General features: G+C 44.4%; 1 protein-coding gene across 3 annotated transcripts in view; it reads left to right on the top strand.

Annotated features, from left to right (window-relative positions):
• Positions 1-3258: 3258 nt before the first annotated feature.
• Positions 3259-12601, top strand: part of cyfip2 (cytoplasmic FMR1 interacting protein 2) — a gene marked incomplete at its 5' end in the record, with an annotated part of 31138 nt that continues 21795 nt past the window's right edge. For 2 of the 3 annotated variants that reach the window (XM_080035339.1, XM_080035338.1), the window contains 9 exons: positions 3259-3375; positions 5661-5750; positions 7671-7748; positions 8131-8232; positions 8484-8665; positions 9124-9220; positions 9746-9874; positions 10996-11100; positions 11248-11330. In XM_080035339.1, coding sequence (XP_079891465.1) covers positions 3259-3375; positions 5661-5750; positions 7671-7748; positions 8131-8232; positions 8484-8665; positions 9124-9220; positions 9746-9874; positions 10996-11100; positions 11248-11330 — 983 coding nt within the window. Of the gene's footprint in view, positions 3376-5660; positions 5751-7670; positions 7749-8130; positions 8233-8483; positions 8666-9123; positions 9221-9745; positions 9875-10995; positions 11101-11241; positions 11331-12601 lie in introns of all 3 variants that reach the window. The other variant, XM_080035340.1, reaches the window with a different exon arrangement.

Genomic DNA, 12601 nt, shown 5'->3' with positions numbered 1-12601 from the left:
TTGAAAACAGCATCCTATTTGGGCGATTCTGACCCATAATCCAATGTGAACCTGAAGTGACGTCACATCAACAGAGCCTCCATATGAAAACAAACGGGGATGCGACGGATATAAAAGCAAGAAGCAGGATCTTTAGTTTTCATCTGATTCTTTTCTCTTCCCCTCTTCTTTCCCCTGGCCTGATTCTGGGTCAGCCCTGTCTGCCCCTGTCTGCCAGCTCACACACTAAACACACACATTTCTTAGAGGCACATGATATATGCTGGGCACCCGGTTACCTATTGACTGGTGTTTTTAACAATCCCTGCATTTCAAATCACATACTCTTTCTTTTTACTACACTACATACTAAAGTACAGAAGAGTTTTAGGGCCACCGGAGAGAAAATACATCAGATAAGAAAGATTTTCTTTTCATTATGTCGAGAAATGTCAAGAATAAAGACGAATACTTCAAAATGCTATTGGCGTTAGAGGGGCATCTGGGTATTTTTTATTTACTACAATTGACGTGTATGTATTGGGACATCCTAAATCTTTTTCTGGCATACTATGGAAGTATGGGTATTAGAACTCAGGGACACATTTTCTTAGAGGCACACAATATATGCTGGGCAGCTTGGTACCCCTGCTTCTACTGTGGGCTGGTGTTTTTTACAATTAGTAAGAGGCACCGCATGGCTGTGCTGGGGTTATCCATTTAATTCCAGATCGGAGTACAACCAACAGTATCAACATGATTCAACCCCCATTTACACATTAGGTTTACGGGCATGAGGGGCTTGAACGATTGTGGCATTTTGTGTGGATTTTGAAAAAAGCACTTGTGATGAATTGTTCTTGTTGTATTTGTTTATTGCAAACAGCTTAACGTTTGTAGATGTTGCCATTAAAGCTCTTTTGTCAATGGGCGTTGAATATTTGCAACTGTATAATATAGATATATACTGTGTACAGTGTATATCTATATAACTATATCAACCGGTCTAAAGCTCCTGTGCATTTGCCAGTGTGCCACTGCCTCTGCCAGATAGCACATTTTCTGTTCGCCAAATGTTGTTCACTGCCATCTCAGAGCAATGAGATTTCCAGCTCTTGTTATACATTATATATAATGCTTCAAATGTTCCTCTGGTCAAATCTGTAATGGTAGAGCAGGGGCCTGTGCTCTGTACTTCATATCTGTGTAGGTCTGCTATAGACATCTAGTGAGATGAGAGGATACAGGTGCAGGGGGAACACACACACACACACTGCACCGCACAAGAGGAAGTGGAGACGTGTAGACACGCAAACACAATATCAACCCTGCGTTCTAAATCGAATACTTTCTACTATTTAGTGTTGTTGAAAAAAGATTTAGGATGTCCAGATTCTTGTGGACATATTTAGGATGGTTAGAAGTAGCAAGATGTCTACTACAGCCGGCCAAGATTGTTAGTGTTGAAAACAGCATCCTATTTGGGCGATTCTGAGCCATAATCCAGCGCGCACGTGAAGTGACGTCACATCGACGGAGCCTCCGTATGAAAACAAACGGGGATGCGCCGGATATAAAAGCAAGAGGCAAGATCAAGGCGCAATGTTATGATGAAATAAATAAGTAAAAGTATGTCCCAATAGTATGCATACTGCATCCTAACTAGATTATTTTAAATTTTTAAATGAGAGAGGATACAGGTGCAGGGTGAACACACACACGCACTGCACCGCACAAGAGGAAGTGGAGACGTCTAGACGTGCAAACACAATATCAAGTGTCTTTCCCCCTGTTAAAGGTGCTGTGAGCGAAATGGTTCTTTTAGCTAACTTCCTGTCAGTGACTGCAGTTAGCAGTCCCCTCCCTCGTCACCACATTAATGCACTGCGGTCTTCAAGCAGCAAGTTATCTAGCATCATCTCAGATCGATAAGTGTGATTAAAACATGATAAAAACCATCAAAACAGACATTGGGAAGGATTGTTACCTGCTCCGCCATTGTAGGCGCATACACATTCACTCTGTCGCTCTGCACGTGCACCGGCAGTGAGACGGGTGTCGGTTTGTAGCGTTCTCTCTTCTGATTGGTTATCAGTAGTGGGATCCCCGAAAAGTTTATTTGCCGATTACATGCAGATGCAGAGCGAGTGACTGAGCGATCGGAGTTATGAAGCGCAGACTATATAAGTGATCACTGTATGAATATAGAGCGATTTAACACGTATATTAACATAAATATATTGCTTACTTCACCTTTTAAGATAAAGGAAAGTCATTTGACTGTTGCATTTATTTCTTTGTAACATGTCTTCTTCCTCATTTGTTTATGATCTATTCATTCTGCTTCTCTCTGTCAGGTTCAGCTTCTCTTTTACACCACATGTCATATATCCCATGTGTTTATGAATATTAACATTTAGGGCTGCAACTAACGATTATTTTGATAATCGATTAATCTGTCGATTATTTTCTCGTTTAATCGATTATTAATCGATTAGTGTTTTGGTCTGTAAAATGTCAGAAAATGGTGAAACATTTTGATACATTTTCCAAAGCCCATGTTTACGTCCTCAAATGTATTGTTATGTCCAAAACACAAAGATATTTCAGTTTACTGCTCTAATAGGATTAAAGAAACCAGAAAATATTCACATTTGAGAAGCTGAAATCAGAGAATTTGGACATTTTTTATTAAAAAATTACTCAAAATGATTAATCGATTATCAAAATATTTGGCGATTATTTTAATAATCGATTCATCGATTCATCGTTGCAGCTCTATTAACATTTGTATCATATCAACTGTTTCTCTCGCTCTCTCTCTCTCTCTCTGTCTCTCCCTCTCTCTTTCACTCTGTCTTTCTAACTCTCTCTCTCTCTGTCTGTCTCTCCCTCTCTCTTTCTCTCTGTCTTTCTAACTCTCTCTCTCTCTGTCTGTCTCTCCCTCTCTCTTTCTCTCTGTCTTTCTAACTCTCTCTCTCTATCTGTCTCTCCCTCTCTCTTTCTCTCTGTCTTTCTAACTCTCTCTCTCTCTGTCTGTCTCTCCCTCTCTCTTTCTCTCTGTCTTTCTAACTCTCTCTCTCTCTGTCTGTCTCTCCCTCTCTCTTTCTCTCTGTCTTTCTAACTCTCTCTCTCTCTGTCTGTCTCTCCCTCTCTCTTTCTCTCTGTCTTTCTATCTCTCTCTCTCTGTCTGTCTCTCCCTCTCTCTTTCTCTCTGTCTTTCTATCTCTCTCTCTCAGCCAGACTGGGGTGTGGTGTGAGTGAGGCCTTGCTGTAGCCATGACGACCCACGTGACCCTGGAGGATGCCCTGTCCAACGTGGACCTGCTGGAGGAGCTGCCCCTCCCTGACCAGCAGCCCTGCATCGAGCCCCCCCCCTCCTCCATCATGTACCAGGTACACACACACAGCCCCCGCCCTCCTCCATCATGTACCAGGTATAACACACACACAGCCCCCCCCCCCTCCTCCATCATGTACCAGGTACACACACACAGCCCCCCCCTCCTCCATCATGTACCAGGTATAACACACACCAAGCCCCCCCCCCCTCCTCCATCATGTACCAGGTATAACACACACCAAGCCCCCCCCCCCCCTCCTCCATCATGTACCAGGTATACACACACCAAGCCCCCCCCTCCTCCATCATGTACCAGGTACACACACACAGCCCCCCCCCTCCTCCATCATGTACCAGGTATACACACACCAAGCCCCCCCCCTCCTCCATCATGTACCAGGTATACACACACCAAGCCCCCCCCTCCTCCATCATGTACCAGGTATACACACACACAGCCCCCCCCCCTCCTCCATCATGTACCAGGTATAACACACACACAGCCCCCCCCTCCTCCATCATGTACCAGGTACACAGCCCCCCCCTCCTCCATCATGTACCAGGTATACACACACCAAGCCCCCCCCCTCCTCCATCATGTACCAGGTATACACACACCAAGCCCCCCCCCCTCCATCATGTACCAGGTACACACACACCAAGCCCCCCCCTCCTCCATCATGTACCAGGTATACACACACACAGCCCCCCCCCTCCTCCATCATGTACCAGGTATACACACACCAAGCCCCCCCCCCTCCATCATGTACCAGGTACACACACACCAAGCCCCCCCCTCCTCCATCATGTACCAGGTATACACACACACAGCCCCCCCCTCCTCCATCATGTACCAGGTACAACACACACACAGCCCCCCCCCCTCCTCCATCATGTACCAGGTATACACACACCAAGCCCCCCCCTCCTCCATCATGTACCAGGTACACACACCAAGCCCCCCCCTCCTCCATCATGTACCAGGTACACACACACAGCCCCCCCCTCCTCCATCATGTACCAGGTATACACACACCAAGCCCCCCCCTCCTCCATCATGTACCAGGTACACACACACCAAGCCCCCCCCCTCCTCCATCATGTACCAGGTATACACACACATACAGCCCCCCCCCCTCCTCCATCATGTACCAGGTACAACACACACCAAGCCCCCCCCTCCTCCATCATGTACCAGGTACACACACACAGCCCCCCCCCCTCCTTCATCATGTACCAGGTACAACACACTCACAGCCCCTCCCCCCCCCTCCATCATGTACCAGGTATACACACACCAAGCCCCCCCCCTCCTCCATCATGTACCAGGTATACACACACAGCCCCCCCCCCCTCCTCCATCATGTAGCAGGTACAACACACACACAGCCCCCCCCTCCTCCATCATGTAGCAGGTACAACACACACACAGCCCCCCCCCCCTCCTCCATCATGTACCAGGTACAACACACACACAGCCCCCCCCCTCCTCCATCATGTACCAGGTACAACACACACACAGCCCCCCCCCTCCTCCATCATGTACCAGGTACAACACACACACAGCCCCCCCCCTCCTCCATCATGTACCAGGTATACACACACAGCCCCCCCCTCCTCCATCATGTACCAGGTATACACACACACAGCCCCCCCCCCCTCCATCATGTACCAGGTACACACACACAGCCCCCCCCTCCTCCATCATGTACCAGGTACAACACACACCAAGCCCCCCCCTCCTCCATCATGTACCAGGTACAACACACACACACCAAGCCCTCCCCTTCTCCATCATGTACCAGGTATACACACACACCAAGCCCCCCCCTCCTCCATCATGTACCACAACACACACACACCATGCATCCAGCCCCCGCCCTCCTCCATCATGTACCAGGTACAAGAACACACACACACACACACACACACACACACACACACACACACACACACACACACACACACACACACACCATGCATCGAGCCCCCTCCCTCCTCCATCATGTACTGGGTACAAGAACACACATTCAAACACACACACACTTATAAATACACACACGCACACACACACACACACACACACACACACATACATGTTCTCTCACGCACATGCTCTCACACACACACACACACTCTCATACACACCCACACACACACACACGCACAGCACCCACACACACACACGCACAGCACACACACACACACACACGCACACGCACACCCACACACACACACACACACTAGTCACCACACACCGTCATCCCCATCTCTTCCAAAATGTTCAATGTGCCCCCCTGTTTAACTCTGCACCCCCCCCCCCCTCTCTCTCCTACAGGCTAATTTTGACACCAACTTTGAAGACAGGAATGCGTTTGTGACCGGCATCGCCCGCTACATAGAGCAGGCCACTGTCCACTCCAGCATGGTGAGCTAATGTGTTGCAGGACCATTCAATAAAACACACACATCCTTATATTTGGTTGTTATATCTAATTGGTTGAATCAAAACTCTGATGTCTATTTGAAATGGTGGTTGTTCCCCCTGTCAGTGAACACGCAGTGCATTGTGGGAAGCAGCCTCACACCACTTAAAGAGAGCCTTGTTTTTTTTTCTGAATTGATTATCATTTGGCTCTTTTGTTAAGGATTTGGCTGGGGCCTGTGGCAACACACACACACACACACACACACACACACACACACACACACACACACTCACACTCACACACTCACACTGGTAAATCAGGCAGGCAATGGACCAGCAAGCCTCTTCTTTCCCCTGATGGTGAATGAATGGAGCGTGTGATTTGACTGGCAAAGAGGAGGAAGTATAGCGCTTTATTTAACCTTATTTAAACGGGAAGTCCCAATGAGATTAACAGCGGTCCTATGTTGAGCACACTCCTCTCTTTAGCCGTAGTGGCAATCTGTCTCACCTAAAGGAAATGTTCCCTTGCTAAAATATCTAGCCAGTCGGAAGTCCCCGTTCATCCTGGGATTATTGGGCTAGTGGAAATATGTTGTGTTGTTTGGTGCCTTTTGGTTAAAATGTCCATTTTGTAACTTAATCTTAAACAAGTAAAGAGATACGACGAGCAATCTGTCAGTAGAATGTTTTGCTTTAACTGTGCATTGAGAATGGTAATAACACAGCATTGATAAATCCTGTGTTCTGATTGGTCAATCACGACGTGGATAATCACTGTTGCTAAGGGCCCACGACATCATTGTTTTGATGGATCACTTTCTGCCATATCAATCCACTGACAGACATCTTTTATTTATTTGTTTGTTTGTTTGTTTGTTTGTTTGTTTGTTTGTTTGTTTGTTTGTTTGTTTGTTTCAGGACAATGCACATTAATGAACATGTACAGCAGTACATGTAAATATGCCAGATTGTAGCCTGGGGGCTAATGTCCATCTGTAGTCCATTAGGCAGGTTGATGTTACAATACAAATGACAAAGATATACAATAGAAACATTTGCTTTATACAAATATGGACAAACAGAAAGAAAGAAAAGTAAAACAGGATCATTCATTAGTAGGATTAGTAGGTTAAACAAATACACAATTAATACACAACTAATAAAGTACAGCATACATTAAGAGGTGGTTGCACCTTTGGTTAGTTCTTAGCCATACCTTGGCTCTTAAAGGTGGCCAGAGTGGGACGTTCCCTTATTATTATATAGTTGGGGGCAGTGTGTTCCATAATGATAATGATAATAAGGAGTAATGGTTAATGTCTGACAGGACTCCAGTCAAGACGACCTGAGTAAGTGTGACTGCACATATTGACATAGTTACCGTTGTCATTGAGTTAGTTCTGGCCCTGTAGCGGACTGTGTTTGGACCGTTGGCGATAAAAGTGTTTTTATCTAAATCAAAAAAACTGAACTTAAAACGGCATTGTGCTTCAATTATCTTCAAGGTGAACAAGATCCCCTTCCCTAGTGTAGAGTGAGCCGGTTTCTATACACTATACACTATATTGCAACCACCTCTTAATGTATGCTGTACCTTATTAGTTGTGTATTAATTGTGTATTTGTTTAACCTACTAATCCTACTAATGAATGATCCTGTTTTACTTTTCTTTCTTTCTGTTTCTCCATATTTGTATATAGCAAATGTTTCTATTGTATATCTTTGTCATTTTTATTGTAACATCAACCTGCCTAATGGACTACAGATGGACATCAGCCCCCGGGCTACAATCTGGCATTTTTACGTGTACTGCTGTACATGTTCATTAATGTGCATTGTCCTGAAACAAATGAATAAAATAAATATACATTATCTCTATCATGATGTCATGCCTTTGTGTTTTGTCCCTTTGTTCAGAATGAAATGCTGGAGGAAGGACATGAGTATGCTGTGATGCTGTACACATGGAGGAGCTGCTCCAGAGCCATTCCCCAGGTAACACACACACACACACACACACACACACACACACACACACACACACACACACACACATGCATACACACCTACACACACACACAGACACAGACACACGCACACACTAACCGCAAACACACAAACATACACTCTACTATTAGCATGTTTTCCTCTACTCTGCATTTACCTGTGTTGACTACAGCTAGCTGTGTTTAAAATGCACTTGAACCCGTTTGGGAAATACATCAAATGAAATGTCTTGCATGGTTTTGAAAGGCATTCAACTCAGCAGGTCTTTACTTGCAAACCAACTACTGTAGACTGTTGCATGAAGCAGGGCTGAGTCAAAGCTCCTGTAAGCTGCTGCTGCTGTGTGATGGCGCCCTCTTGTGTTTTAAAGGTGAAATGCAACGAGCAGCCCAACAGAGTGGAGATCTATGAGAAGACAGTGGAGGTGCTGGAGCCTGAAGTCACCAAGCTCATGAAGTTCATGTACTTCCAGGTGAGACTCGGCTGCCTTGTCCAGGACATGTTAGGTCACCTGTCTATGTGTGGACACAGCAATGAATTAAAGGTGCACTATGTAACTTTGGGCGTGTCAATACTAAGAATTACATGTAAAAGAAAATATGTTTGGTAAACTAACTGCAGGCTCTTTGAATGTCAACCAATCCCCCTCCATTACAACGGCATAGTGCACCTTTAATGTACTCATGTCAACACACTATTGCATGTACTTTTCCTGTTTTGCAGCGTAAAGCCATCGAGCGTTTCTGTGGTGAGGTGAAGCGCCTGTGTCACGCTGAGAGGAGGAAAGACTTTGTGTCTGAAGCCTACCTGCTCACTCTGGGCAAGTTCATCAACATGTTCGCTGTGCTGGACGAGCTGAAGAACATGAAGTGTAGCGTGAAGAACGATCACTCTGCATACAAGAGGTTAGTAGTAGTAGTAGCCCATCCACTAATACAGGACATGCTAATAGGGAAATCAATGGTAGAATAGAGTTAACATGTGTCTCTCCCTGCTAATGGAGAATCTATGGTAGATTAGAGTTAAAGGAATACTTCAGCCATACAGAACCAGCGTTCTATCATTATAAAATCGCTATTATAATATAATGAATGAGGTTTTTCTTCACTCAGTCTTCCCTTGGCCCAGCTGTCCTGTTAATCCTAACCCTACATTTTTACTAGTGTGATGTCACACTAGTAAAATGTAGGGTTAGACAGTGAGAACATAAAACACTCTTTCTGCCTTTTCTCAGGCTAGGATAAACCGATTTCAAAAATGATGCACATTTATACTACATAGGATCTCAGAGTTCAATACTCCTTCATATTCCCACTGGTGAAGTAGGTCTTTAACATGTCTCTCCCCCCCTCTCTGCCTCCAGGGCGGCTCAGTTCCTCAGGAAGATGGCCGACCCTCAGTCCATCCAGGAGTCCCAGAACCTCTCCATGTTCCTGGCCAACCACAACAGGATCACTCAGGTGGGTTACCTCATGAGATTAATATGAGATGAGATGAGATTATACATTCATTTTATATGGCGCTTTTCAAGGCACTTTACAAAGAAAATAAGCACACAAGCAAATTCATAACAGGTTAAGAATTAAGCCAACGCACAATAAACAAAAGCAAAGAAAGAAAGTATATTAAAAGTAAGTTAAACATTAAAACAGCATATAAAAGAAGGTGTAATTCAAATGTGTCAAATAAATATGTCAAAATGTAAGCGTCTTCCAAAATGGCTGACTCCACCTTTTAACTGGCACATTTAAGTATAATACACTTAACAGTCTGATAAGGATGGCAAATAAATAAGGGAGAGTACAGTCCAATGACGGACAATAACCAATTCAACAGATGACATGGTCCCTTTCTAGATGAGGTCTCAATGCCGTATTTTGCATATCAATACTGTGATATGTGTCTGTCTATATGCGTGGTAGAATGAGTGCTTCTCTTCTTGTATATTCTGCCTGTGAGTGATGGTGTGTTGTGTCTCTGTGTAGTGCCTGCACCAGCAGCTGGAGGTCATCCCCGGCTATGAGGAGCTGTTAGCCGACATCGTCAACATCTGTGTGGACTACTACGAAAACAAGATGTACCTGACGCCCAGCGAGAAGCACATGCTGCTCAAGGTACGCCCCGCTTCGACACCTGTTAACCTACTGCCAACCTGGGCCAACAGCCAATAGCTTGATCCTAGTGCACTCACTCTAGGCAAAGGCTAGGCTAGGCAAGTTTATGTATATAGCGCAATTCAGGCACAAGGCCATTCAAAGTTAGCCTGGTGCTACCAGACCATCGTACTTCATTTCATTTGTACAGAAGGTCTGGAAGTGCTGTAATTGGCAAACGTTCACTCACTTGGAGGCGGGTGTCTGTCGAAGTTTAAAACTATTGGATCTGCCCAGTGCCACTCTGGATTAGCCAACCAATCGCATCACGTTTGGTCATCACGTGTGTCATGAGCCGGCTTTTGATGGTGCCTTCCAGTTGGACAGGGAACTCGGAAATTTCCGACTTCACTACAATATTGTAGTCTATGAATCTACCGGTACCTGGCAACAGTAACTTGTTAGAGCCTAACGTTTAGTTATTTGGACGAGAAAGGTTTTAGGCGTCCATACTTTCGCGAGCAGATGCACTGGAACACAGACAGGTCGGAACTCGGAACTACCAAGTCGGAAATCTCCTTCTTCCGAGTATAAATGAACGCAGCATTCAACTGAAACTGGAGCGTTCTCAGCCACTCGCTCTGTTCGCTGATTGGCACGATCGTAGATTCTCCGGAGAATCTGGGAAATGCGCTGTACACCCAGACTGACTACTGAAGGGAAAATTAAATTTGGCCGGAAGTAGGCGGGCGGGCGGAGCCAGGCTAATTCAAAGTGCTTTACAGGGGCATGCAGCACATCAAGATTAGACATCCAAATTTGCATTTAAGAGATAGTCGAAACAAAGAAAATTCATCAAGATTAACGATTAGCCTACCTGCTTTGCTGCTTGGCTCTGGAGTCGGCTTTCTGCCCCTTTGTATGACGACCCCGCCCACGTCCAGGAGGTACTATTTGCGGTGGAAAACGACCCGTGCTGCGACCAAAACTGAGCGGAATCGAGTAGAGTCGAGTAGAGTTATATGTGTGGTGGAAAAGTGCCATAAGTGTCCTGTTATGATGTCAAACTAATTCTCTCTGTCTGTCTGTCTGTCTGTCTCTCTGTCTGTCTCTGTCTCTGTCTCTCTCTCTCTGTGCGTCAGGTGATGGGCTTTGGTCTGTACCTGATGGATGGGAACGTCAGTAACATCTACAAGCTGGACGCCAAGAAGAGGATCAACCTGAGCAAGATCGACAAGTTCTTCAAAGTGAGGGGTTGCTCGTTTATTCGTAACACCCGGTAGTGTTTGTGTGTGTGTGTGTGTGTGTGTGTGTGTGTGTGTGCGCGTGCGTGTGCGCGTGACACGGACGTGAGTGCATGAGCTATTATTTGGTATGTTTTTGTTAAGCTTCAGGTGGTGCCACTGTTTGGAGACATGCAAATTGAGTTGTCGCGCTACATCGAGACGAGCGCCCACTACGAAGAGAACAAGTCAAAGTAAGAGCGCCTACAAAACTGTTATTAATGATATGCAATAACAGTGTTGAATATTCTAATGCTGATATCACTTCCACAAATGATCACTTAAAGCAGTGCTTCTCAATTATTTTCTGTCATGCCCCCCCTAGGGGACAGAAATTTTTTCGCGCCCCCCCTAAATTGAAATACTATTGAGAACCTGCCAATATTTATTTATTTATCTGTACAAAACCACTGTATGAGTTTCTGGCACGAGCATTCTGCATACAATCACCTTATTATCAAATTAGATAACAAAAATTAGCTGAGATAACTTCTGCAGCAAAAACATTCAAAGTTCAGTTTATTAGCTCAATTTGTAACATTTAAACAAGACTGCTCAGTCTGTGTGAATCTCAGGACAGAGAAACAAGAGCAAATGATTCACTGAGGTTTGCATTTCATTCAAAACATTTTTAAACTGTAAACATAGTTAAGGTGGTGTTTTTATTATTATTATAGGCCAATAGGCCTTCTGTCATGCGATAACCAATAATTCATTAATGTTATTATTAGTCTACTTGCTTGATTTCTTTTTAAATAACCTACAGAGACACTTGGAGACACGTGGACATTTATTTACTGCAAATCGTGGCCTTTCGTGCGGATATGACCATACACAAGCACACATAGCGCTTGCTAGCACTTAAAAAAAAAAAAAAAAAAAAAAACATTTTTTTTTTTTTTTTTTTTTTGTCAGTTGGAAATCAAGGCAGCCCGCGCCCCACCATTTGAAAAGCACTGACTTAAAGGAATACTTCACCCATACGGAACCGGCGTTCTATCATTATAAAATCACTATTATAATATAATGAATGAGGTTTTTCTTTCCTCAGTCTTCCCTCAGTCTTCCCTTGGCCCAGCTGTCCTGTTAATCCTAACCCTACATTTTACCATGTGTGATGTCATGCATGGGGAAATATAGTGTTAGACAGTGAGACCATAAAACACTCTTTCTGCCTTTTCTCAGGCTAGGATGAACCGATTTCTAAAGTCTTTGCACATTTATACTAGATCTGGATCTACAGTTGATTGCAGTTGAAGCAGTCTTTGCGATACACATACCTCCAATATTAAATTGATTTATTTAGCACATGTTAAAAAACAAAACAATAACAATGATACATTTAAGCAAAAATATTGAATTCCCTACAATTATTCAACAATATCTAACTTGAAAAAACATATCCGTAGCAAAAACTTAGCGCTAACGATTCATTTTCCATCTATCTTTCGGCACTATAACTCCC

The sequence above is a fragment of the Ammodytes marinus genome (genome assembly GCF_949987685.1).
Source record: "Ammodytes marinus genome assembly, chromosome: 10".
Lineage (NCBI taxonomy): Eukaryota > Metazoa > Chordata > Actinopteri > Uranoscopiformes > Ammodytidae > Ammodytes > Ammodytes marinus.
Note: the sequence above shows the minus strand (reverse complement) of the source record. Positions and strands in the feature narration are given on the sequence as shown.